We start from the raw sequence: 24751 nt of genomic DNA on the forward strand, positions 1-24751 counted from the left end.
CCAACCATTATGCAAAGGCATGTGCTGTATAAAGGTAGAAGTTTCCTATAAACATACAGGAAATATATTTTTGTTCCCATTACAATGCCTACATTGTTCTTATAATAGTTACATAGAAATCATACAGGTCTGTATTTATCTTTTACAGGTTACATGCCTTGAAATGGGCAGCTTTCATAGAATGAAGCCTACAATAAATGAAATATCAAGGCATAGAAAAGACTGCCAGTGTAGAATAAGAGATAAAATATTTATTAATTTACAATTTTACATTGCATGACCACAGTTTTGACATGTCTAAAGAGATCCTGCGAACATCCAGTATGCAGCTAGTCATCACTTGCTAGCATAAGCCATGATCTGCTCCTGTTGATACAAAACAAAATATAACTAAAAAGGCAAGTATGGCTGGTGAACAACATTCATAAGCCATTCATAAACAGTGATTTTCGAAGATTTGACCATGAAGGGTGACATTAGTTCTCCTTGTAGTTCTCTTATATCTGAGAAATGCACACAAGACCATCTATAATAGAAACGGAATGTAGGAGATATTCCTCCAGGCTATGAAGACAGTGAAAACCCTTTTTAGTTATGGGCCCTCTGGTCAGAATCGCTTAGTTAAGGAATGAAGCCATTTCTTAAGAGTGGCCTGTAATAAAAGGAGTGTGAAAACACAAGCCAACACCACCATGGGCAGCCCTACAACCCCACCCACACACTTTCGGTAACAGTAAATTTAGGACTAAACATAGCCATAGTAGTAGCTCCTGACCATGTAAATTACAGGCACGGAGAAGAGTAGAAAGGCATGTAATCAGAGGACAAGATGGGGGGATGGGGTTGAAGAGTGAAAGAGGGAGCAAAAGTTGGAGATGTAAAAGAAGGTTAAGGGAAGCTGGAAGTAGAACAGAGAGAAGAGGAAGGCATGGATGACGGGGAGGAAGGAGTGCACGAGAGGACTGCTATTGTGCTGAGGAAAAGAACATGATGCATCGGAAGGAAATATGGTTGAATAAGGTAACAAAATGGCAATAATTTCAGAGTGGCAAATAAAACGAAATGTTTACATTCTCTAAGAAAATGTGTGCGGTGCTTGCTTATGCAAAATAAAGCCACCACGCTGCTAACACCCTATCTACACAAGACGCGAGTGAAACATCGCGTCAAAAGCTCTGGAACCCATTATGATCAATGATGCCGTCTACACTGGAAGCATCCATTGTGGCGCATTGCGTCGTGTAGACAGGGTGTAAGGTGTTGAGGGTGGTTGCCAAGGCAATGTCATGCAGTTGCTAAGGTGTTCCGAGTGTTTTTTTAGGCAAGTTGTTATGCAATTGCTAGGCTATTCTGAGTGGTTGCTAACTGGCCAATGTCAAAAGAGCCCACCTCCAAGAGTCTATGATATTTTACTTCCTGATCCCTCTTTCAATATAAGTCTAAGGTAGCTTTATCGTCTGAGATTCAAATATCGCAAGTCTGATCACTTACAATAAGTAAAAGCAAGTACAACTCATTTGAAATAATGGAATTAAAAAACATCCACAGGAGTAGCAGCTAAAAAGCAGAAGGTGTGAAGAGATGTGATAAGTACTTTAAGAGGTGGCAGTGCATTTGTAGCTTGAAGGCCAAGGGTACGAAGCAGAACCATGGGTGCAGCATTAGTTGAGTAGAGCCGCTTCATGAGGTCAATGGCTGCCATCATGGGAAGATTGTGTCGTTGGCGCTCAGTCTCAAACTCCAACAGGTGCTGCATGGCTCCTAGAGTTTAAAGCGCAAACGGTTAAACTATATGGATTTAAAGTACATTTCCAATGCATCGTTATTTTCTTTAAAAAGCTGCCCTTTGTGATCTAAAAAGTACATTTTATATATATATATATATATATATATATATATATATATATATATATAAAAACATATACATACAGTATCTCACCAAAGTGAGTACACCCCTCACATTTTTGTAAATATTTGATTATATCTTTGCATGTGACAACACTGAAGAAATAACACTTTGCTACAATGTAAAGTAGTGAGTGTACAGCTTGTATAACAGTGTACATTTTCTGTCCCCTCAAAATAACTCAACACACAGCCATTAATGTCTAAACCGCTGGCAACAAAAGTGAGTACACCCCATAAGTGAAAATGTCCAAATTGGGCCCAAAGTGTCAATATTTTGTGTGGCCACCATTATTTTCCAGCACTGCTTTAACCCTCTTGGGCATGGAGTTCACCAGAGCTTCACAGGTTGCCACTGGAGTCCTCTTCCACTCCTCCATGACGACATCACGGAGCTGGTGGATGTTAGAGACCTTGTGCTCAGATGCTCAGTAGGGTTTAGGTCTGGAGACATGCTTGGCCAGTCCATCACCTTCACCCTCAGCTTCTTTAGCAAGGCAGTGGTCATCTTGGAGGTGTGATTAGGGTCGTTATCATGCTGGAATACTGCCCTGCGGCCCAGTCTCCAAAGGGAGGGGATCATGCTCTGCTTCAGTATGTCACAGTACATGTTGGCATTCATGGTTCCCTCAATGAACTGTAGTTCCCCAGTGCTGGCAGCACTCATGCAGCCCCAGACCATGACACTCACACCACCATACTTGACTGCAGGCAAGACACACTTGTCTTTGTACTCCTCACCTGGTTTCCGCCACACACGCTTGACACCATCTGAACCAAATAAGTTTATCTTTATATCTATAAGTTATTACTTATTCCAGTAATCCATATCCTTAGTCTGCTTGTCTTCAGCAAACGGTTTGAGGGCTTTCTTGTGCATCATCTTTAGAAGAGGCTTCCTTCTGGGACGACAGCCGTGCAGACCAATGTACACTGTTATACAAGCTGTACACTCACTACTTTACTTTGTAGCAAAGTGTCATTTCTTCATTGTTGTCACATGAAAAGATATAATCAAATATTTACAAAAATGTGAGGGGTGTACTCACTTTTGTGAGATGCTGTATGTATATATATATATATATATATATATATATATATATATATATATATATATAAAACATTCACTGAAAGTAAATAGTGACTCAGGCAAACATTCTGTCTAATATCTCCTTATTGTGTTGCATGGAAGAAAGAAAGTCATACAGGTTTGGAACAAAATGATGGTGAATGATGACAGAATTTCCATTAATAATAATAACAATAATAATTCTGTAGTACATGTTCAATGTGTATTATGTAATGGAATATAGGGGAGTAAACGTATATTATGTAATTTGTGAAAGTAACGAGTTACTCACTACTGTTACTTTTAATTGGATACTTTCTTACTCAAGTAATTATTTATGTTAGTACTTTTACTTCTACTTGAGTAATTATGTTTTTGAAGTAATTGTGCTTTTAATTGAATACAGTTTTTGGCTACTCTACCCACCTCTGCTGCAATGTCATCTATTGAATATTTTGGTTAATCTGAAAATGCTTTCAGTTGTTCAGATTTCCCCCAAATCAGTGCAGAACATGCAAAAAGTATGCCGATTCTGTGTAGGTTACAAAAAATGTCCACGGCATAGGAAAAATATAATTTCACTTTTTTACAAGATTGGATTTTCTATTAAACTGATGTCAACCATTCATAATAATGTAATTTCCATTTGTGGTTGCCAAAATATATGTGGGCAGTTCTTGGCAGGGAGTGACAGTCAAAAACATTGCATACTGTATATGGTTATTTGTATAATAAAGATAAACCCAGTTAGACGTGGTTAGGGAAATGGAAAACATGTCATGAAAAATAAAAGTGGCTTCAATGAGATCTAAACAACAACAAGCCCGGTACCCTCAGGTATGAAATAAGACATTTAGGATCCTTCAAGTTTCTTAAACGTGAGGTGGTTCTTCACAATTTGGCTTATATGTGAGTGTCTGAATATGATCCTCTTGTCAACATTTGATTACCCACAGTATTCCAAGTATTAGCTTAAATATTCACCCCATCCATGAAGCTGTGACAAAATACAATTTGCTTATGCTTATTAAATGAAAATATTTGATGTCTATATTTAAAAATGTGCATATAAGACAACACATCTTATGTATGGGTCCATTCAGTTAACTGTTCTTGAATTTGGAATGCTTACCAAGGTCTTTTCCATTAAATGCTGCTTGGCTAAGAACTTGCGTGAGACAAGCAACATCGCCAAAGCCTAGATTGGCACCTTGGCCTGCTAACGGATGGACTCTGTGTGCAGCATCTCTGAAATTAGAAAGATCAGAAAACAAAGAGAGGAAACCTTGAGTCCGGAGCCATATTTCAATAAACTGACCAAACCTGGGGGAATTTCCTCCATATGGATACTATATTACCTTAGATCCACAGAAATATCTCCAAGAAAAATAAACCTAAATACATCATCACTCCTTCAGTGGATGATTGTAAAGCCTCAGAAAACCACAAACATTATGGCTGCACTAAAAACTTAGCATATTGAGAGATTTCTCCTTTATACATACATAAACCTCTTTATTTACTGACATATGGAAAAACAGTAAATTCTGAATCAAAAATTGTCACAAAACCAAAAACTGGTTTATACACCAAGTTCAATATAGACCCTTTCTATATACCTGACCTACCCAATAAGGGCCACTCTGTGGCGGATGTACTCTGTGGCATGACCCATACCCAGCGGAAACATGACCCTGCTTTTTGGGCCAATTCCTGACACACTAGGTGGAAGCTGACGTGCAGAGCCGCTGTCGGGCATGAGGACAGACAGGGCAGTCCGGAACAAAGAGCCGGCAGTCTCCACCAGCTCAGAATGGTTCTCATTACTCCACTAAAGAAAAAGCAAAACAAGGAGAACTGAACAGAGGTGTTGATGGCAACAGACGACTGAACAGATGGTGTTGATGGCAAGAAACTACACATAATAGAGTTGTTAAGTTCAAAGTGGATGGAAAGACAGCCAGAGTAGAAATAAAAAATGACATAAGTGGAGAGGCCTGTTAAATTATTTCATCATTTACTCACCCCCATGTCATTCCAAACCCATATGACTTTCTTTATGTGGAACATGAAAGGACATATTTTGAAGAACTCAGCTCTTTACCATCCACTGAAATAGGGCTGCATGATATGTAGGGAAAATGCTGTAGGCAATAAGTTGTTGGATAATGCTATAATTTCATAACTGCATACAGACTGTGTACTATATATACACTTTTACCAATAGCTACATTTCCACCAATGTGAAGGGCTTCATCATTTGAGTCGGAATTAGTTTTTGGAGAAACACAATTTTAGCCTCAGCTTTGAAATTATGCAAATTTCTCTCTAACGCTTTCTGTGACTGATCACGGTGGCTGCTAGGGATATTATCTTGCTGCATGTCACGTCTTGTCCGCATTATAGAAGAACCACAATCATTGTGGGTCATGTCTAGAAGGGATCCCTCTTCAACTTCTCGCGCATGCGCAGTCGGTTATAAGTATATAAGTAACGGTCTAAGTGTGCATAATTTCGTTCATCAGTTCACCGTTTATCAAAAGAACAACATATAAAGTTAAAGATCAGTTCAAGATGGCTAGCAAAATAACAACGGTATGCTCATGAACTGCTTTTAATTTTGAAATGGCATAAGCGTTAATTATACAGTATTAAGAAGATAGCAACATATGTGCCGCAGCGAAGTACTTGAGGAATCGAGAATGGGTGGCAATCCCGCCTCGTTGCTGCGAGTTACCCGGGCTTCTGCTCTTTTGCAGTCGAATCCCACAGAAAAATGCAAACAAATGTGTGCTTACTCAAGATATACATTCACTGCGGTGCGGATGCAAACTTTGTAAAATAAAATATAAACTTTCTTATGGGTGGATTAGAACCCTAATGGTGCATTCAGACCAGAGGCGTCGAGAGCGTCAAATCGACAGGAAGTCATTCATTTTCTATTGAAGCCACGTCTCTCGGCGGTGAGGAGCGTTTTGGGCGTCAAAGGAAAGTTCAAGTTTGGGCAACATTACGGTAATGAGCTTTGACGCGGTTCAGTGACAACCTATTGGAATATAGAAGTGCTCCACTCTAGCAAAATCTAGAGAACACAACAGTGTAAACTTTGGTTCCTACCAAACAATATAGTTCCAAAGGCAATGCTTACAGGGATATATGTATTTTATTTTGTTTATTTTAGTAACAAAAAAACATAATTTTTATTACTTTCTGCCAATCAATCAATTTCTTACTTTCACATTTAAAAGATTTCATGAGGATATGCTACTTGTGATAGGTCACAAAAAGATACCGTTCGACATGTCTGGATGTTTTGCGGCCCCTTTAAATATAGTTCACAAAACCAAGCATTCCGAACGAACGATGCCGCCTATTTCAACTACAACAGAGCATCCACGAATCTTTGATAACGTTGTTGGCAGGGCAGCAAGAGCAAATTTTTATGCTCTTGCCTCCTCTGGTCTGAACGCATGGTTAGCCTCTTATGCACGGGGCAAATTAGTTAACACTAGACCACCCAGATGGGCTCCTACTACCAGCGCTGATTGATGTACTTCTCCAATGACTTACAATATCTCATGACTGACAGTAGTACAAATAGAGATGAAGTTATAAAATTTATTAAGTGAAATATTTATTTTAGAGCTTAAATTGATCATCAGAAATGACTATTTATCCAACAGACAATTGAAAATAATCTTTTCCTAGTGCTCATTGCTGCTATGTGAATCTGTAGAACCTCGCAAGATTGACGAAAAAGGGATCCCTTCTAGAAACGACCATCAGTGTGAGACTTCTATAAATAAACATTATGTTTGCTGCCTACACTGTGATAGCGTGTTCAACATAACAAACGTGCTGATCTTTTTCTTTTTAAACAAAACTGGGGATATAGAATACCATCTTCCTTTATACACTTAAGCCTTTGAGAAAGAACATTTATTTAAGCAGAGATGCAATAAGCATACCTAATTAAAGTAAAATGCTGACCAGGCCACAAATTTGCCTTTGGTCTGCAGAAAAAACATTCCATAGAGTAATGACCAACAGTGGCAAACCTTGGGTTTAATTAGAAAACCATTTTTCATGGCAAGCGTGACTCAGATGCAAAGGCCTGTGACCAGTAAGGCCATTAAAAATAGCCAGCTTGGGAAAAGAGGTGTTTTTGACGGAAACGCAAACTAAAAGAAAAAAGGGTGTGAGGGTCAGTATGAGGCCACTCAGTCAAAATGAAGAGACATCAGGGCAAAAATATGATATTTAAATAAAAAAACCAATGCTTTATAATGTTCTACTTACATAATTATATGGACTTGTGCTAACAGATAATTTAATAATCATGTGTATGCAACTACTTGACAGTAAAACCTAACAAATTCCGATTCATCTATATTATTATGCTATTATTATTAATTATTCAGTGCAATTAAATATATAAAAATAATGCTTTAAAAAAGTTAACGCAATTAATGTCTCCGGACATATTTAAGAAAATTACTACCATCTGAGCGATTCAAGCTAGAAGTACCACCTGTTTACAGAAGGGGGAAGTAAGCAAAACTCCAGCTGTATAGGCAATGGGCAGCTCTACAGAGAACAAACCAGCCACAGGCTTGCTTAACCGAGCGACAGCACAAGATGAGGAAGTGTTTTTGCATTCAAACATAAAGCACAATTTTGAATGTAGTGATCTTGAAATGTGTTTACCTAAGTTTCAAGGTATATTTAAGTTGGCACAGTGGCCTAGAAATGCAATGTTTATGACGCAACACAACCAAAGTGAGATGTCCCAAAGCGTCTGTCTGACGCATGTGTATATTGACACTTAGTGTCCTTATAATACATCTATCTCAGACAGATTCAATTGCAAAATGGATGGCTGTGGACTGTAGGCCAATGATAGGCTTATGTTTAGGAATATGGAAATAAACAATATATTGCCATATAAAGCCACTTTTGTATTGCCTTATCAATGCTTTACTCATCTGCTGCAATTTTGTAATTCATTTTAATTATCCATCCATCCATCAATCCATCTTCAACCGCTTATCCGAAGTCGGGTCACGGGGGCAGCTGCTCCAGCAGGGGGCCCCAAACTTCCCTATCCCGAGCCATATTAACCAGCTCTGACTGGGGGACCCCGAGGCGTTCCCAGGCCAGTGTGGAGATGTAATCTCTCCACCTAATCCTGGGTCTTCCCCGAGGCCTCCTCCCAGCTGGACGTACCTGAAACACCTCCCTAGGGAGGTGGCCAGGTGGCATCCTTACCAGATGCCCAAACCACCTCAACTAACTCAATTTTAATTATCTGCATTATAATTGTTATAATATATATTATATTTATAATTATTTATTAATTATATAATGAATTATATAATCATTTTGATATTATTTGAGGGGCTTTCTTAGCAAATATTTATATATGATATTAATTGGATTTATGAATTGGCACATCATGTAATTCATTTGATTAAATTCGATTGACATCCCAAATTATTATATTATATACAACAATATTATCATTAGCAATTGAATAACTAAATGACCCCACAATAAGTCATCAAAAATTATGTCCGTTACAGCCTGATCTGGGTTCTTCATTAAAATGCAGCCAATTACGTGAAGTCTAGGGCTACATAAAAAGTGTTTATAGTGTTTCAAGTGGTTTTGAGAACAGTAAACTTCCCTTTACTCAAAGATCTTGTCAGGCGAGATCGCAATTTTAGAGAGTGCAAGGATAACGGCAAAGAGTGACGAAAGGCTGTACAGTGGAAGTTGTGGAAAAAGTCCTTACTTAGGCAAGGGCGGGTTTACAAATTCTGAAGCCCCAAGCAACCGAACAACCTCGGGCCCCATTTTTAAATGTATGTTCAATCATCATTTTAAATTCATCCTATCAGCCATTGTAGCCAAGTACAATCAAAATGTTTATTGACATAAAAATCTAGTACAAAACAATGAAAAACAGAGCAGACACATGCAAAAACACTTTTGGCGTGAACGGCCCCCAACTCATCTGTTTGTGCGTATCTGTATGAGTGAAAGCATGTTGGCGAAACACGTTTGGTTGTCCTGTATATTTTTGTGTCGATGTCAGGGGCCCCATGCAATTGCATGGTGGTTAAAACCGCTACTGTATATAGGGACAGTTTGGGTGTGTTTTATGCAAATTACTAACAGCGGACACACTCTAACATTATTAACATACTCATTAACATTAGAATGAAAGTGAGAAAAAATGTAGCAGCTGCTGTGAATCTGACAGAAATTTTGTGTGAGCTCTTTTTCTGCACAACTTGTATGCAATTATTAATGAATGAGATGTGACAGCACAGCACTATAAAGGTGTGTAGTTGCTCATAGCCCATGCTAAAGAACAAAGACCAGAAGTGTGGAAACAGTCTTAGTGTTTACTCACAAATGCAGAGTTAATGGCATCCACAAAGCTCTCCTCATCCAGCTCTAGAAGTTCTTCAGCATGCTGTAGACTGGTTGACCAGACCAGTGAGCTCTCAGTGTCTGACAACTGCACAGCAGACACATAACATAGACGGGCTTTGAGTACCATTACAAACACATTTGACCACTAAGCGATATCACAATAAGACAATGAAAATAATTACGAAAAAATGACATAATTTACAACACTGAAGGTCAGCTCACAGGAAGCATTGCAATGGGTCCAGTTGGGAGGAACCTCTGCCAGGCCACGTTATTTTCTGTGGGCTAAAAAAACAGAAATGCAAGTTAACAAAATCAAAGCACTGAAATGGCATTTGCGAGCCATTGTACTTCCATAATGTTCTCCAAATGTCTTTCAGAATATAAAAAAAAAATCGACAGGAAGTTGTTGGGTGGTACTTCATTTATCAATCGGGAACTGATTGGATCATGAAAAGTTTTACTTTTGGAAGTGGCTTTTTGAATGGTAGGTCGATGTTTCTTTATTACATTAACGTTAACCAGTATTAAATTACTGTTTAACTATTGGCAAGTGGTTTAAAAGGCTGCATTACTTACAACAGTATCTTAAAACAATGCCAAACTGCTATTTGGCTAGCAGTAAAGTAATTTCACAGTCAGAGCAAGTTATTACATTTTGATAAAAGATTACAAAAATAAAACTTTTTGTTTTCTTTAGAATAATGTGCAATGATGAATCATATGCAATAAAAACAGGAATGTCTATAAAAAAGTCAATGGGGTCAGTTTCTATTTCATGTTGACTTAACAAGAACTCACAATAAGACACAGTATCATGTGAACTTTGTCATCAGGATCACCATACCTCAGATAAATGCAAAATGGCAACAACAGCTGATTGGTTGTAATTCCATTTAACAGTAGGGATGCCGGACTCTCTTCGCACCATTGAGTTCGGCCCATCAGCTCCAATCTGAAAGAGTCCCTTTAGGTTTTAGTGAACTCCTTGTTTGAGCTGCATTATAAGCATTACAGAATGATGCACTGAATACATTCTACTTACTAAAAGTTTGGTGTGGAGAGTCTTTCCATTACCCAGTGTCACTTCAACCCAAGGGATGGACTCTGCAACGTGGTATGGCCTGGGCCAGGTATATTTCAGCACTTTTGTTTGGTACTGCACGTCAACACGGTCTGGTTGAGGAATGACAGGTAATAATCACAGACAACTTTTGTTAAAATCAAAGAACACAAGCAGCATGGCAAGATCTTGTTCTACTTGGAAAAATGGCCTGGGGGGTTGTGGTTGGCTGTGATAAAGTCCAAAATTATGGATCTGCAAACCACCGAGTAAAACACAAGCTGTTTCCCTTTCTCTAGTTGAGGCCTGCTAACATTGACAATTCTCTTAACGGCTTTGGCAAGCCTCCCAGGTCTGACAAATACGGTTTATCTACAAGCAAACCATGCAATACATATGACGAGCTGCCAGTACCCTACACACAACAAAGAAAGTAGAAAGTCAACTTTTCTTAGAATCACTGGTGGTCAGTCATCTAGCAAATGAAAAGATCCGGAATTACGCCTACGTTTGCAGACTTGGGAGACCATTCTGTCCACAAAATTGAACACTAGTACATGAAGAAGGGTGAGACTTGAATATTGTCATGCATGTGCGTTATTTGCATGTTCTTTTAGTCTAGTCCTTCGGCAGAAGATCGAAAGAAAGAAAAACATGTTAAAGCCTAACGCTCACGTGAATATGCATGTGCTACCACACATCTGTTAAATGCAAGATGTTTTAAAAATGGCTTTTTAAAAAAAAATATGCACTTTTACAGAGCATGGCATGGAAAAGACTAAGATTTCAAACACGGAGCCTTAGAATGGTTTAGTTAATTACAACAACAAAATGTTAAAGTAAAACACTGTCCGGGCTTGTGCACCCAGAGCAAGAAGGTTTGGCTGGAAAGGAATGTGGTTTTCTTAAATGGGTCAATAGACCAATGCACGTGTCCGAACAGGGTGGCAATTCTCGTGGGGCTTCTAACTCCCACCAAAAGTAATCTGCCAGATGATCGAAATAGCAGGAAAAACATGGATGTATCCAAAGAAGTGGAATCTCTAAAAAAAGGGGGAAGAAAGATATTCAAAAGGAGCGAGTACAAATAAACAAAACACCAAGACAGGAAGGAATGGCTTGTGGTGACATAATTTGCCAAGCCATCCCTAAAACTAATTAGCTGAGTGTCCGAGTGTACAGTCCACTGCTGGGAAGAGCAGAGCAAAAGCAGCAGCAAATGAAATATAACTGAATGATAAATTAATCCATACATCAAACATTAAAGTGTGTCCTTTACCAGAGAGGGTCTGCAGCTGTTTAGTAAGGGAGGCCAAAATGATATCGTTCTCAACGATGTAAGCCATCTCATCCTGCAGATTCTCCTTATCAAATGTAATCAGGGCATCTGAACAAGCATCCCAAACCTAAAGGAAAGGGACAAATTATTGCTGTGGTTTACAACTCTATCCTTAAGTCACCGCTCAAGCTCTACTTACGGATTTCCAAAAGAGCATGTGCCTCACTGAACTTGAACACATCAAAGCTGTTCTACTGAGCAAAGAGTTTTGCCAGATACTCTAACCAAAAATCAAACTAGGTTCGGCAAAAGCTACTAACTGCTCTTGAGGTTGCACGGTTGACTTTGTAAATGCATTGGGGCGAGGGAGAAATGCCATTCTTTGTGGCGATTTATGCCTGTTTTTATAGTTAAGCCCAGGGACTAAAAAGGTTTTCGTTCTGGTTCTACAGTTCCTACAAAATATAAGAACGGTTAAAAGCGTTCCTTTTTAAATTACAGTACTCTGCGCTAAGGGGTGGGTGAAATACCAATTTCAGCATTGCCAGATCTCACAAGAGGTCTGGAAAAGGTTTGGAAATCAAGTTCAAAATAAGCCACATGCTTTAAAATAAACAACAACAAAAAAATTGCGATTTATTACGAAATCGTAACAAGCATACAGTTAAGTAACAGTTAAGTAAAATTTTAATTAAAGATCTGCTTCTGAGTTAAAACCTGGCAGCATCAAATCTGTATTAATGTTAACAATATCTAACAATAATTGAGTGAAGACTTGGAAAAATTACTTTTTACATCAAATAATGTTTCTCTTGTATCTGAATTAGCCGTGGATGTACATGTAGTAATTACAGGTGAAACTCGAAAAATTTGAATATCGTGCAAAAGTTCATTAATTTCAGTAATTCAACTTAAAAGGTGAAACTAATATATTATATAGACTCATTACAAGCAAAGTAAGATATTTCAAGCCTTTATTTGATATAATTTTGATGATTATGAAAACCCCAAATTCAGAATCTCAGAAAATTAGAATATTGTGAAAAGGTTCAGTATTGTAGGCTCAAAGTGTCACACTCTAATCAGCTAAACACCTGCAAAGGGTTCCTGAGCCTTTAAATGGTCTCTCTGTCTGGTTCAGTTGAATTCACAATCATGGGGAAGACTGCTGACCTGACAGTTGTGCAGAAAACCATCATTGACACCCTCCACAAGGAGGGAAAGCCTCAAAAGGTAATTGCAAAAGAAGTCGGATGTTCTGAAAGTGCTGTATCAAAGCACATTAATAGAAAGTTAAATGGAAGGGAAAAGTGTGGAAGAAAAAGGTGCACAAGCAGCAGGGATGACCGTAGCCTGGAGAGGATTGTCAGGAAAAGGCCATTCAAATGTGTGGGGGAGCTTCACAAGGAGTGGACTGAGGCTGGAGTTACTGCATCAATAGCCACCACACACAGACGGGTCCTGGACATGGGCTTCAAATGTCAAACGTCTTACCTGGGCTAAAGAAAAAAGAACTGGTCTGTTGCTCAGTGGTCCAAAGTCCTCTTTTCTGATGAGAGCAAATTTTGCATCTCATTTGGAAACCAAGGTCCCAGAGTCTGGAGGAAGAATGGAGAGGCACACAATCCAAGATGCTTAAAGTCCAGTGTGAAGTTTCCAGCAGGACTTGGCACCTGCCCACACTGCCAAAAGTACCAAAACCTGGTTCAATGACCATGGTATTACTGTGCTTGATTGGCCAGCAAACTCGCCTGACCAGAACCCCATAGAGAATCTATGGGGCATTGCCAATAGAAAGATGAGAGACATGAGACCAAACAATGCAGAAGAGCTGAAGGCCGCTATTGAAGCATCTTGGTCTTCCATAACACCTCAGCAGTGCCACAGGCTGATAGCATCCATGCCACGCGCATTGAGGCAGTAATTAATGCAAAAGGGGCCCAAATCAAGTACTGAGTACATATGCATGATTATACTTTTCAGAGGGCCGACATTTCTGTATTTAAAATCCTTTTTTTTATTGATTTCATGTAATATTCTAATTTTCTGAGATTCTGAATTTGGGGTTTTCATAAGCTGTAAACCATAATCATAAAAATTATATCAAATAAAGGCTTGAAATATCTTACTTTGCTTGTAATGAGTCTATATAATATATTAGTTTCACCTTTTAAGTTGAATTACTGAAATTAATGAACTTTTGCACGATATTCTAATTTTTCGAGTTTCACCTGTATACGTATTCATTCACAGAATACGACATCCACAACAGACAATTAGGCAAAGAAATGTGTGATGCAGAAGTTTCCTTCAGGTTCAAAGCACATGAAGTGGTGTAATTCCAAAAATATGCTGTGATAAACCCTTTTTAATTTAGGCTTTTAAAAATAATGTTTTCACTCCAGAACAAAAGAAAATCACATTGTTCCGGTTTTTGGTTTTGTTCTGCTAAAAATTACGTTCGCGTTTGGTTGTTGTTTGCATTCCTTGAACTGTTTTTAGTCCATGGATAAGCCAAAAGTAAATAACAAATGTGCAAACATTACTGTCAAACAAAAATTTTCTGTTGGTTGTTTCAAAATTTGAAAGCCAAGTTTTTGGTTGCATTGCAACTTTAAAGTTAATTCAGCTAATTTGACATTACAAAAATGTCTTGGCGATTGACTATTTTTTGAAAACCTACAATGACTTGTAACCAGAGGTGGGTAGTAACGTGCTACATTAACTTTTTGGAGAAAATGTACTTTTAAGAGTAGGGTACTTTTTACTCTTACTCAAGTAAATTTCAAATGATTTTTTAAAAATTTGCTCTGGCTACCCTGCCAACAACGCTATCGAAAATTCGTGGACGCTCTGTTGTAGTTGAAATAGGCGGCATCGTTCATTCAGAATGCTTAGTTTTGTGAACTACATTTAAAGGGGCCGCAAAACATCCAGACATGTCGACCGGTATCTTTTTGCTGACCTATCACAAGTAGCAAGCATATCCTCATGAAATCTTTTAAATGTTAAAGAAATTGATCGATGGCAGAAAGTAATTCAAATTATGGTCATTTGTTACCAAAATAAAATACATTTGTAATAATAACTGTGGTCCTGGTTGTGTAGTGCAATGGGTCAAAATCAGTGTTTTATTACGGGAAAACCCACCACAGCAATAATTTGTTTCTCTAATTTTGCCTTTGGAACTATATTGTTTGGTGGGAACCAAAGTTTACACTGTTGTGTTCTCTAGAATTCGCTAGAGTGGAGCACTTCTATATTCCAATAGGTTGCTGCCAAACTGTGTCAAAGCTCATTGCCACAATGTTGCCCGCACTTTAACTTTCCTCTAACTCCCAAGCCACGTCGGCCATGGACGCGCCACTTCTCACCATGAGAGAGGCTTGCTGCCATAGAAAATGAATGACTTCCGGTCGATTTGACACTCTCGATGCCTCTGGTTTGAACGCACCATTACTCTTAATCTAGTAATTATTTACATCCTTACTTTTATTTCTATTTGAGTAATTATTTATTCAAGTAATTGTATCTTTCCTGGGGTACGGTTTTTGGCTGCTCTACCCACCTCTGCTTGTAACAGGACAAACAATTGTACCCACGAGCAACATATTGCAAAAAATACTATCCTACTTGTTATATTCCCATGCTAAAACCACTAATAGTAGTGGTTTTGCAATTTTTGATACATGGTTACTTGTACGTTTTAAAATGACCAACCCACAATTATGAGGATTTTACACATAGGAAAAACACTGCTGTTGATACGTTTTGGAGTTGCTATGTATGTTCAGTCACTGCCAAATTAAAGTGTCTTGCCAAAATGACCCATTTTTGAGATACCAGAAAAGGATCCGACCACGGGAAAGAAATCTAGCTAATAACACTTTAGGGAACCTCCATGCTTTTAAAAACTCCTTTTCAGCTACATGGCATTTCTTAAAACCTGTTTTAGTTACTTTCCTCTAAATGCTTGAATTTAATTGGAGAGAGAAGGAACCTAGCTAGTTCTTTTGCTATTTCTTTACTTTCTTGGACACAAATGCACACATGAACGAGAAAAAAAAAAATGTAAAGAGTACAGAAAAGGTATAATGGATGAGGTATTTCACTATAAAGTTCACGCTGATGACATATTTTAGTTTGCACAGAAACCACAGGATTTCATTTTGGGAGTGAAAAGGCCACAGCTTCTCCACAGTTTTTAACTTCTCTCCCTGCTTTTCACATGAATCTTCATAATTAGTAGACAGGCACATGAGTTAGATTCCAATTTGAAAGAGATGCAGAGATTTATGTCATCCAGCTAAATCAGACTCTAATACATAAACACTAAGCTCTGTCGTCAAGAGCAAAACCAAGCTTAACTGTCACTTTGCATTGAGAAGTTTGAGGTTCTGTGTCTTTAACATATGCTTTGTATTCTGAGGTTGTGGTTTTGTAGCATTAATTTATGAATGGCAGCTTATGGTGAGATAACACGACGCAGCTGTTTGTAATGGAGATGCTTTACGCCCTCTGGAAAATGAGCAGGTGAGTAAATGACTGTGCTACATGGTGGTTGATCACAAATGTGTTTTGCTTTAGTGTGGGAGAATCATTTTACATGATCTGAAATGTATCAAGGGTGATATCTGATTACTTTATTTACATATTCAATAACATGATTTTTTTTTGCAATTACTTTTAACCAACTGGTCCCAAGATAATTTTTAGTGGACGCACGAATTAAGTCAGTACACTTAGGTGTAGTTTATCACATTAAAGGTACTGTAACTTATTTTAGTTGTTCTGGAACTTACACAAGATTGTGCCATTAAAATAAACACTCTTTTCACTGATTTGCTGATCAAAGAATGTGTCCGCAATAGATTAATTGATTATTAATTTCCATGATGATTGGTTATTAAAATGTCTGAAAATTGACATCCCTAAAAGGAACAAGCAAAAATGTAACAATGACCGTTAACTAAATGACCATTAAGTCGTGATTAATGCTAGGAAATATCTGCAGCGTTTTTCTCGTTCACATTTGATGCTCTTGCAACCCAATGGAGAAACTGCACCAAATAGTGACAGGGCCCTTGATGCCTTTTGGCTTACTTTTTTGTTTTGTTGATTAATTGTGTCGTTAAAGTTGTAAAGGCTATGCTTTGGTATTATGGTTAAAATGTGCTTGATATTCATATACACAATTTGGGTGGTATTTTATACATTTGGTCGGATTTTGAACAATTATTGGGCTGTAAATCATCGAACTAACTGGCAACATTGGTGTTGTCGAGCTGTTGGATAATTGAAGAAGATATGATGGGGTCTGTGCTTTTGAATGTAAAAGCCTATATAGTGTAGCACTAGCAATACTTGTAATATTTTGATTCTCTTTGAATTCCATTCTATTGATATTCATTTCTTGTTGAAGTCAGGGAAACCAATGGAGGAGGATCTGCTTTTATGGTGGAAAGAAACTGCGAAGCAGTACGAGAAACTCGGAAGCTTTTCACACCATAATGTGTGTATGTGTGGTTAAATCTCTAAACACCGGCAGAGAGCATTTAAAGAGCACATACACTCAACTAAAGGATTAATAGGAACACCTGATCAATTTCTCATTAATGCAATTATCTAATCAACCAATCACATAGCAGTTGCTTCAATGCATTTAGGGGTGTGGTTCTGGTCAAGACAATCTCCTGAACTCCAAACTGAATGTCAGAATGCGAAAGAAAGGTGATTTAAGCAATTTTGAGCGTGGCATGGTTGTTGGTGCCAGACGGGCCGGTCTGAGTATATCACAATCTGCTCAGTTACTGGGATTTTCACGCACAACCATTTCTAGGTTGAACAAAGAATGGTGTGAAAAGGGAAAAACATCCAGTATGCGGCAGTCCTGTGGGCGAAAGTGCCTTGTTGATGCTAGAGGTCAGAGGAGAATGGGCCGACTGATTCAAGCTGATAGAAGAGCAACTTTGACTGAAATAACCACTCGTTACAACCGAGGTATGCAGCAAAGCATTTGTGAAGCCACAACACGCACAACCTTGAGGCGGATGGGCTACAACAGCAGAAGACCCCACCGGGTACCACTCATCTCCACTACAAATAGGAAAAAGAGGCTACAATTTGCAAGAGCTCACCAAAATTGGACAGTTGAAGACTGGAAAAATGTTGCCTGGTCTGATGAGTCTCGATTTCTGTCGAGACATTCAGATGGTAGAGTCAGAATTTGGCGTAAACAGAATGAGAACATGGATCCATCATGCCTTGTTACCACTGTGCAGGCTGGTGGTGGTGGTGTAATGGTGTGGGGGATGTTTTCTTGGCACACTTTAGGCCCCTTAGTGCCAACTGGGCATCGCTTAAATGCCACGGCCTACCTGAGCATTGTTTCTGACCATGTCCATCCCTTTATGGCCACCATGTACCCATCCTCTGATGGCTACTTCCAGCAGGATAATGCACCATGTCACAAAGCTCGAATCATTTCAAATTGGTTTCTTGAACATGACAATGAGTTCACTGTACTAAAATGGCCCCCACAGTCACCAGATCTCAACCCAATAGAGCATCTTTGGGATGTGGTGGAACGGGAGCTTCGTGCCCTGGATGTGCATCCCACAAATCTCCATCAACTGCAAGATGCTATCCTATCAATATGGGCCAACATTTCTAAAGAATGCTTTCAGCACCTTGTTGAATCAATGCCACGTAAAATTAAGGCAGTTCTGAAGGCGAAAGGGGGTCAAACACAGTATTAGTATGGTGTTCCTAATAATCCTTTAGGTGAGTGTATGTTTTTTAAATGTGCCTAATTTTGTTTTAAAGGTCTCATCCAATAGATTTGCATGCATCCAAGGTCAAAAAACACTTTAATTTGCATATAATTTAAACTGCAGCATTACCTTTTGTTCCCCAGTGTCAATGACTTGTTCAATGATCCATGCTAAATCATTCATTCTAAACTCTTCCTTTCAGAGAGCCTACTCTACTCTGATTGGTCAGATGTCCCAGTCTGTTGTGATTGGTCTACCGCTTACAGCACATGTCGGAAAGGAAATGCCCACTACATATCAGAGTTTCAGAAACAAATTCTGTTTTACCTTACCAACTTGAGTCCGATAGTACTACATCGGAAGACCAACCCGGACCACCATCGAAAGCACGACGAGAACAGGACGTTTCTCAGTGGAATGTGTATATGTAGTTTGACAATAACGTGAGTTAGCCGGTTAGCAGAGGCTCACAGGCTAACAGTGTGCACTGGCTGTACATGTAAACAGACCAGAAGCCGGTTTTTTGTAACCAAATTACATAGGTTAGTACAGAAAATAAGTCTGGAATTACTAACGACTCATTTCAGGTGTTCATAATCGGTTCTTTCTTTTGGGTGTCAATAGCTCCATATTTCATGCACTTTGATTTTTGAAACTGCAGACTTTTTTTTACAATCACAAACAGCTATATAACACACTACATGAATAGGTGCTCTTTAAGAAATATCCAACTTCCAAGTGTTTATCTGAATAATAACATGTAAAATGATAAAAATTTGAAAGCCTTTGTGTAGACTCAATGGGGTTCAAAGTGTAAGCAATGGGGTTTTTTAAGCTCCGGGTGAGAGCAAATGTTTTTTACTTTTAAATCTTTTTTTTTTTACTATTTCATTTTTATTAATGCGTATTATTAAAAAAAATTCCTAAGAGAAAAGCATGGTTTGTTGAAGTTACCTGAAACCATTCTTGATAATGTTTTTGAATAAAATAAATTTCACGTGCATGTCATCATTGTTTTCAAAACCTAAATAAAATAAATACAAAATAATTTACGAGTAATGGATTTCTTGTTTTTGGCTTAGAGTACTCGACAACATAATAACTCAAATGCCCATCCCTACTGTGTATATTACTGTATCATGATACCACCACTGTCCTTTTTGGTAAAGGTTGAGAAAATACCGAAAGACTTCACAAAATGTTTCAACATTACAACATGCTAATTTTACTGACCTGCATTTTATTATATGGCTTGCACCTCATATTGACAACATGGCCCCATGCACCAATACCTGTAACATAAAAGGATGAAATTAGGCCAGAACAAAAAACTAAATTTAATGGACTCATCCTTAACCTGCCTATAAACTGTAAATTAAACTGTTCCTACAGTACAAGTGTACCTATAATTTCCCATTTTATGAAACCACTTTTTACTGCAAACTCAGAATGTTTCTAGACCAAACTTGACAACATAAGTAGTACATATGGACATGCCACACAGCAGGGCCAAGATACATGAATATAGTACAGAAAAGAATTATAGAGAATGCACATGCCAGCACAACCCCTGACCTACTGTGCATGAAAGAGAGAAAACTACCTACTGACCTACTTCCTGGTGAGTCTTTCATATACAAACATTGCTGTAAATAGACTTAATGACAAGGAGCGTTGTATTTCGGAGATCTGATTGGAACAGATGTAATTGTACTCACCACAAGTCTTTTGATTTGATTGTGCCACTAAACTGGCCAAAGTGCTGGTTCTAAAAGTTGTTTATTGTCCATAATGCAAACATGCATTCTAGGGAAAGTTGAGGAGGCATTCAAAGGCATATGTTTCAAAACAGCACACAGTACAGCCAGGCAAAGGATGAGAGGACAGCATTACATAGACCTTGGCATCAAATCTTCCACGTTTTTGGGGAAGAACAGATAAGGTCAAGCCCATTTTATACTTTTTCATTTTGGATTTTGAGCAAACAGAGCATTAAACACAGGGGTATATCATCAGAAAATGGTGAAAATTGAACTGCCTTTTTCAGCCAATGCTTACGGCAAATTCCTCAAAACAAGAACATTTTGTCACTCTTTCATTATTATTATGTAGGTATTGACCTATTTTAGCTCAGTTTTCTACAGCATTTGTGGTAAAATAGACCCTCATTAATAACAACAAAAAAAATATAGCGATTACAGTGAGGCACTTACAATGGAAGTAAAGGGGCCAGGCCATGAACACTAAAATACATACTGTTTCAAAAGAATATCTGTGTAAAGATTTTTTTTAAAGGTTTTTATTTTTTAAAGGTTTACAGGACTTAATCATGGCATCAAAAATGTAATATTGGACATAACTTTACACATATAATGTAATCACATTTTTCCAATAAAATTATATTAACACATAATGTTTGTCTAGTGGCTATACATTTGAAACAGTGTCTTTTAGTGTTCATGGGCTGGCCCCATTCACTTCCATTGTAAATGAATAGTACACCCAATAATGAAAATATAGAAAAAATTAATACAGTTTATTTTATTTAAATTTTGAAGCTCCAAAAGCACATAAAGGCTGCATAAAAGTAATCCATAAGAATCCAGTGGTTAAATTCATATCTTCAGAAGCGATAGTGATATGATAGATGTGAGTGAGATACACATCAATATTTAAGTTCTTTTTTTATATACATTCTCCTCCCTACACAGTAGGTGGCGATATGCACAACGAAAGTGAATAGCCAAAAGCAAAAGAAGAATAATGTGGAAATTTATAGTAAAAAAGGGATTAATTATTGATCTCTCACACACGCATTGTTTTTGATCAGCAGAAGAAAGGCATACACATCTGGGATGTCATAAGGGCGAGAGTAAATGATGAGAGAATTTTTATTTTTGGGTGAACTATTCCTTTAAGTACCTTACTGTAACCGCAATTTTTGCTACTTCTTTTATTTTTTGAATAAATAAATATGGGACAAAAGAAAATAATTTTTTGTGGAAATCAACATTATGCCACAAATACTGTTAATTGAGCTTAACTTGTATTGAACCTGGACCATTCCTTTAACTGCCATGTCATTCTTTTATTTCTTATAATTTCTTCCTTTTGATTTTGGGATAAACTATGACTTGGATGTGTTCCTGAAAGGTTTAGTGAAACAACAAATTTACCATATATGAAAAAAAAAAAGAAAAGAAAGAAATAAAAAAAAAAACTTTAAAATAAGTTTGTACCACTAAGAAGTGTTGCTGAGCCTGGGCTGATGGAGCTGACCCTTGTACTGTATGTCTCTGGTACCCTGTCTGTCTCTTTTTTGTGACCAGCTTCCAGCAAAAGAATCTTCTTTCCTGCCAAATTTGGATCAAGTCCTAAAAGAGAAGAGATAACAGAAAAAAAGAGAGAGATGTCTTATGAGGACGTATATTTGCAAAAGATAGACTTTAGCTCAGCATTCAATACGATCATCTCTCAGAACCTTTCAGTGAAACTGAGCATGCTTAACATCAACATCTCCCTCTGTAACTGGATTCTGGACTTCCTGACTGGGAGACCTCAGGCAGTCCGGATAGGCAGCAACCAATTTAGCACCATCACACTGAGGACCAGAACCCCACAAGGCTGTGTGCTCAGCCCACTGCTGTTCACCCTGCTGACCCACGACTGTACAAATCATCAAATTCGTAGATGATACCACGGTAGTGGGGCTCATCAGCAATGGAGATGAATCACCATACATAGATGAGGTGAAGCGTCTAATGGTTTGGGGTGAGAACATCTATCTGTCTCTGAATGTTGAAAAAACAAAGGAAATAATCATTGACTTCAGGAAATCACGTGCCAACCACCCCCACTGCTCATCAATGGGTCTCTTGTGGAGAGAGTAAGAAGCACAAAGTTTCTGTGTCTAAACATCACAGACAATCTGACTTGGTCCCTCAGTACCTCTTCACCCACTAAGAAAGCACAGCAACATCTTCACTTTCTACGGTGACTGAAGTAGCCATCTTAAAAGAGATATTGCAGCATACAGGCCAAAACACAAAGACTCTGCAACAGCTTTATCCATCAGGCTGTCAGACTGCTCAACACCCTGACACCACCTACCACCTCCATGGCAAGAACTTAAACTTAAATTAAAGAAAAATGTTGCACTACTTTCAGCCTTTTGCACAACACTTTACTGAATATCATACACTGGTATATTTACCATATGCTGCTACTGCTGCCACCAACACCAGAATTTGAGTGGACACTGTGTGTTCCCCCTCTATTTTCTTTGTCTTTATTTTGTTTTAATGTATATTGTCTAGAGAGTGTGGATAGTTCTTACAGTATAGGATAGTTTTTAGTTAGAATAATGCACAGATTTTGCTCTTATGGAAAGAAAATGGTACTTCTATACACCAAAGTGGCATTCAACTGATCACAATGTATATTCAGGACATTAATAATGTGAAAAATTATTATTATAATTTGAAAAAAGTTCATAACTTCTTAAACTACTCTAAAGAGTTCTAATCAAAAAATCCTCCACGTGCAGCAATGACAGCTTTGCAGATCTTTGGCATTCCAGCTGTCAGTTTGTCCAGATCCTCAGGTGACATTTGACCCCACACTTCCTGTAGCACTTGCCATAGATGTGGCTGTCTTGTCGGGCACTTCTCACGCACCTTACAGTCTAACTGATCCCACAAATGCTCAATGGGGTTAAGATCCAGAACACTCTTTTCCAATTATCTGTTGTCCAATGTCTGTGTTTCTTTGCCCACTCTAAACTTTTCCTTTTGTTTTTCTGTTTAAAAAGTGTTTTTTCTTCCCATAAGGCCTGCACTCTTGATACAACAAAGTCGTTCAAATATAGAAAGGGATTCAAAAACATTTACAAAAAAATAAAATTCACAGTTTCACTCTAGAGTCTTCTCTCTTCCTTACTATTGTACATTAATCTGGTGTTGAGCGGGTAGAATTTAACGAAGCTGTCAGCTGAGGACATGTGAGGTTTCTACATCTGGACTTCCACATCTCTTTCTGTCCTTGATAGAGCCAGTTGGTCTTTGAAGACTGTAGTGTACACCTTTGTATGAAATCTTTTCATTTTCATACAAAGATCTCTCCCAGGCAATTTCAAGCATTGTATATCCTTCAATCCTCACAATGATTGACTGATGATTTTCTAGAGAAAGATTTTTTTTTGTTGCCATTTTGACCTAATATTGAACTTAATACATGCCACTGTATTGCATACTGTGGCAACTCAAAATCAAACACAAAGACAATGTTACGGTTCATATAATGTGTTTGATATAATGGCAAGTGATTTTCTAGTACCAAATTAGCAATTTAGCATGAATACTCAAGGATAAGGTGTTGGAGTGATGGCTGCTAGAAATGGGGCCTGTAGATTTGATCATAAAATGACTTTTTTCAAATAGTGATGGTGCTGTTTTTTACATCAGTAATGTCCTGACTATACTTTGTGATCAGTTGAATGCCACTTTGGTGAATTAAAGTACCAATTTCAGATTTGTATGCAAACAAGCTGTGCGTTGATCGCACACTACTTACAATATGAGAGAGTTACATTACACTAAAACCACAGTTGCACCCTTCGGCTCCATCTGAATACTTTCATCAACAAATGACAAATCCATTTTGGGGAAAAACGGGTGAGGGGAACGAATTCATTACGACTAGGAGGTTTGACAGCACTGCAGCGCGGGAGAGTGAGGCTGAGGAGCAAAAGCATGTCAGGGACACTCACCCAGCGAACATGCCATCGCGGTGCCCACCATTCCCCCGCCGGATATTACAATGTCATAGAGCTCATTCACACATGTACTGGATTCATCGTCGGGCGAGTAGGACGTGAATCCTCTGCACGCCGCTCGCGCTCCATTGAGAGCCCTTGCTGAAACGCACTGCCGTCCAATCCCGATTACAGCTAGTCTAACTTTCGTGAAAGTGAACATTTTAGCGATAAGGCTCGAAACAACCTCTAAAAATTACACAGCTTTAAAGAATTAATTGAACAGCCCCCGTTAGATGTGTCTTGTTAGTGACTAACGGTATTCACTGTCACCCAGCCATGTTGTTGACATGAAATACGTAACAGTTCTGATTGCTTATGCTTCTTCCGGGTTTAAAAGTCGTTCAAATATAGAAAGGGATTCAAAAACATTTACAAAAATAATAATAATAATAATAATAAAAAACAT

The 24751-nt window shown here is 38.2% G+C and overlaps 1 protein-coding gene across 1 annotated transcript; it reads right to left on the reverse strand.

Moving 5' to 3' along the window:
• Positions 1–230: 230 nt before the first annotated feature.
• coq6 (coenzyme Q6 monooxygenase) lies at positions 231–24710 on the reverse strand. The gene is made up of 12 exons (XM_052145819.1): positions 24298–24710; positions 21770–21904; positions 19764–19822; positions 11758–11884; positions 10461–10591; positions 10263–10370; positions 9638–9700; positions 9393–9500; positions 4603–4805; positions 4107–4222; positions 1595–1761; positions 231–366 (listed from the first exon to the last, which is right to left on the reverse strand). Exons 1-12 carry the CDS (start codon positions 24503–24505, stop codon positions 337–339), a joined length of 1455 nt encoding a protein of 484 aa, XP_052001779.1. The 5' UTR covers positions 24506–24710; the 3' UTR covers positions 231–336.
• Positions 24711–24751: the final 41 nt, after the last annotated feature.

Source organism: Xyrauchen texanus, chromosome 16 (assembly GCF_025860055.1).
Source record: "Xyrauchen texanus isolate HMW12.3.18 chromosome 16, RBS_HiC_50CHRs, whole genome shotgun sequence".
Classification (NCBI taxonomy): Eukaryota; Metazoa; Chordata; class Actinopteri; order Cypriniformes; family Catostomidae; genus Xyrauchen; species Xyrauchen texanus.